Source organism: Trypanosoma theileri (genome assembly GCF_002087225.1).
Source record: "Trypanosoma theileri isolate Edinburgh chromosome Unknown TM35_Tth_8_V1, whole genome shotgun sequence".
Classification (NCBI taxonomy): Eukaryota; Euglenozoa; class Kinetoplastea; order Trypanosomatida; family Trypanosomatidae; genus Trypanosoma; species Trypanosoma theileri.
The window spans coordinates 261,591-265,627 of NW_021639850.1; the positions used below are offsets into that span (position 1 = coordinate 261,591).

At 40.4% G+C, this 4,037-nt stretch overlaps 2 protein-coding genes across 2 annotated transcripts; both read left to right on the forward strand.

Moving 5' to 3' along the window:
• Nucleotides 1-461: 461 nt before the first annotated feature.
• Nucleotides 462-1,145, forward strand: TM35_000082000 (60S acidic ribosomal protein P0; the record flags this gene model as incomplete). The annotated part of the gene is made up of 1 exon (XM_029024065.1): nt 462-1,145. One exon carries the CDS (start codon nt 462-464, stop codon nt 1,143-1,145), a length of 684 nt encoding a protein of 227 aa, XP_028884468.1.
• An 827-nt stretch (nt 1,146-1,972) lies between these two features.
• TM35_000082010 (putative MCAK-like kinesin) lies at nt 1,973-3,949 on the forward strand (the record flags this gene model as incomplete). Its single annotated transcript, XM_029024066.1, has 1 exon — nt 1,973-3,949. One exon carries the CDS (start codon nt 1,973-1,975, stop codon nt 3,947-3,949), a length of 1,977 nt encoding a protein of 658 aa, XP_028884469.1.
• Between the last annotated feature and the right edge of the window lie 88 nt (nt 3,950-4,037).

A 4,037-nucleotide genomic window follows, 5' to 3' on the forward strand; every position in this document is an offset into this window, starting at 1 on the left:
TTTTTTTTTTTTTCTTTTTCTTTGGACTTTCTCATTTAAAAAAAAAAAAAAATTACACACAGAGCTCTGTTTTTGGGGCATTTTGTGTGCATGTGAGGTGACAGTGACTCTTCAAAGTGTTGTAAAAGGGCTGGAGGGGAGATATGCGGAAGATAATAACTAAATCCCAAATATCACACTCCAAGAAAACCCTTACACTAAGAGGCAAAGTTAAGAAGTAAGTATATTTCCTCTGAGTTTACGAAAAAAAAAAAAAGAGAAAAAAGAAAATGGGGATACATGTATAATTGACTCTTTTACATTTTTAATTATATGTTTTTTCTTATGTTGCATGCTCTTTCTTTTTTCTTTTATTTATTTATTTATTTATTTTTATAAGTAATAGGTGTGCATCAACTTCACTAGCAGCAGCAGCAACCACAACACCACCACAACAACAAGAGCAAGAAAAAAAAAAAAAAATGCCAAAGTCGAAGCGTGCCAAGATCGTCCCTCTGACCAAAACTCGTGCTAAGACACGTGAGGATAAGGACGAACTCATTAACCGTATCCGTGAAGCCCTTGATGAATACACAGATGTGTACACCTTCACTCTCAGCAATGTGCGCACAAACATTCTGCAGCAAATTCGAGAAGAACGGAAGGCAGACAGCCGTCTCTTTCTGGGCAACAACAAATTGATCATGATTGCTCTTGGTCGTGATGAGGCTACGTCACAACGGCCAAATCTTCACAAGCTCTGCAAGTTTCTCGTTGGTACCTGCGGTCTGCTTTTTACAAACTTGCCCAAAAAGGAAGTGAAGAGTTATTTCGCCGCCGTTGGTGCGCAGGTGTACGCCCGCACTGGACAAACCGCAACACACTCACTCGTACTTCGCGCCGGACCGCTGCCGCAGTTCCCACACAGCATGTTTGATCACCTCTCGCGGCTTGGATTGCCAATTAAACTCGATAGAGGCGTTATTGTGCTCCTGCAGGACACAACCGTGTGTGAGCCAGAAGACACACTCAGTGCGGAAGCAGCACAGCTGCTTAAGCTCTTTGGTATTCAGTCCGCAGAGTTTAGAATAGACCTCACATCACACTGGTCAAATGGCGTCGCCAGTAAGATTGCCTCTAGGAAAGAGGAAAAGCAAACCGAATAATGGAAAGATATGCGTGTTTTTTTTTTTCTTCTTATTTTGTATATTAGGTACCGAAAGTGTTTCTGATTGGGTGTGTGCCTATGTATATACAAGAAGAATGAACGCATGTTTTTTTTTTTTTTTTCATTTTCCTTGTGCCGCTCTTCATGTTGTTGATGGTATCGCTGTTGCCCTTGTTCTTCTCAGCCGATTAAATAACCGAATAATGGAAGTTGGTGGTGAGTGGAGAGAGAGAGAAAGAGAGAGTAGTGGTAGGGGAGTGAGTTCTACCGCTCAGTCTTTGTGCATCTGAAACGCCAGCTACGTTGTCTCTACTGATAAACCTGAAGCACGCGCAAAATAACATAAGTAAAATCTACAGTTGTAATAATAACGAGAAGAAATCTGTTACCACCGTAGGGAAATAAAATTTAACTGTGTTACACATTACTTTGATGAGCTACGTTTTATGCAGTTTTTTTTTTTTCTTGTTGTTGTTTGTGTGTGTAATAATGATAATAATTATTTTTTTTTTTAGTCTCTTCTTTTTTTTATCCATTATTGACCTTTACTTTGTTTTTTTTTTTTTTTATCTCTTTCTCTTTATAGGGTGGTACACCACTCCACGTCCTGGAAATTGGATTGTTACCAAGAAAAACAAAGAAAAAGTACTCAAAAGAGGAGAGGGGTTGAGGTGTATACACACACACACACACACACAAAATAAAGTATCTTATCCCCATTAGCTCATTATTAACACTAACTGTTTTTTTTTTTCCTTTTTATTCCCTCTAAGCTCTGCAGAACGTGTTAACAGGAGCAAATAAATTTTTAAAAAAAATCGATACATGTCGGTAAAAGAAGAAGCGGCAAATGTGAAGGATGAGTTAGAGCATAACGCGTTTCTCATATCCATACGACCAGGAGGAATTCTTCATGACTACGTTGAGAAGGGCCCAGCAGAAGTATTATGTGTGCCCAGGGAATCTTTCCTCAAGTCTAGTGGCCTCGAGCCGTATCTCTTACTACCACCACTATCGTCTTCATCCTTATCACCATCAAGTGGTGTGTGTCTCATAGTAGATGGATCTATGCGTCTGTTAACACCAGAACAGCATGCAGAAGTGGCACGTATTCTACGTGAACATTTTCTCTACTACCACACTTTACATTTTAAAGGTGTCGCCTCAGCTGCTTTTACAACGTTACGTGGTCAACAAGGGGAATTTGCTTCCAATTTACAAAGTGTCTCACGGTATGGTCGTATTGGAAGTTCTGCAGTTATTTGTGATTCGGCTCCCCTTATGGACCGTGATGATCCTGATCTCCCTGACTTTCATCCGTGTAAGATGCATATATTTTTTATCCAAGAACCCCTTATGGATAAACAGGAAATGCAAAATACACTAACTGCACTGAAACGAGCTATTTTACCACCAACACCAACACCACAACAGAAACAGCAACCAAAACAACAACAACAACAGCGAACTACTTTATCATCGGATGTGACTGTTTCAGGTAATTCAAGTTTAACAAGTGATCGATTCTCACGTGAGAATATAACTAAATACAGACGCTCTGTAGCGGCAGATTACGATGTTCACTATGGAGAATTTCAAGAGTATATGGAGATGCCTATCTGTGTACCCCTTGCAAAGACACTATCAAACTTTGTGGAGACTATTCAACAGCGTGAGATACCACCTTTAACGAACGCCGATGTAAAAAGGGCAATAAAAGTCTGTATGGATCATTGTAATCGTATACCAATGCTGGCTCGGGATGAGGGAAAGCAACGCATCGCACTTGAGGGATTTGAAAGATATATCATGACTAAACTCTACTGGCGTGCCTTTGATGTTGACTCTGAGGATCAACAACAGAATGCCCGTTTGACGGCAAAACTGCGACAACTTTCACCTATTCTGCAGGCTACACAATTAGACGCACTGCCTGCTGTAGAGAAAAGTAACACGTGGAATGAGGCGATTTTCGAGTTAGAAGGCATGAATTACTTTAAGAGTCCACATGAGAAGTTGCGATGTGTGGTACGGGCGAGTAGATTACTTTCAACCGCTATCCACACAGCACTCTCGGCGGAGGGAAAGAAACCACATGGCTCTGAGAAAGAAAGTAATAGTCGGAGGAATAGTGGCAGCAGAAAGGATAATCATCCACATACTAGTAGTAATAATCATAATAGTGGTGATGCTGTTGCTTTTGGGGCAGATGAGTTTCTCCCATGTTTTATGCTGTTAGTATTGCGTGCCTCACCTCGTAACTATTACTTGAATCTGCAGTATGTGAAGCGATTCCGCAATGAGACTCTTATGACACATGAGGAGAGTTATTGTCTTGCGAATATGGAATCAGCGGCTGAGTTTTGGTTAACATATAATGAAACACCACAGCATGAGCGTAGGGAGACGAAGCAGAAACAAGAAAAGCAACACCAAGAAAAACAAGAAAAAGAAAAACAAAATCCACCATCCATAGATGATCTTTTTCCCGCTTCTCCGGATGGATCGCCTATTGTAGCACAAGAAGTCAATATGGGTTCATCTTCCCAGTTAGGTTTTGTTTTAGATGATAAGATGGAGAATCATGCTGGAGAAGATACTGGCAGCGATACTAAGGTTTTCGGACAATTCACAAATAAGGAGGTAATCAATGTGGCACATCTCTTGTTGGAGGAGCAAAAGTCGTTTGAGGAACTTACCGTGTTGGAATTACGAGCCATTGTGGCGGAGGCACGAATTTTACTAGCGGAGAAACAAGACAGACGAGAGAGATCTCACAGAGAGGAGCCACAAAGTGAATAATTATTTCCTGATCACCTTCTCTTATTGATTCTATATATATATATATATATATATATATATATATGAGAGAGAGAGAGAGAGAGAGAGA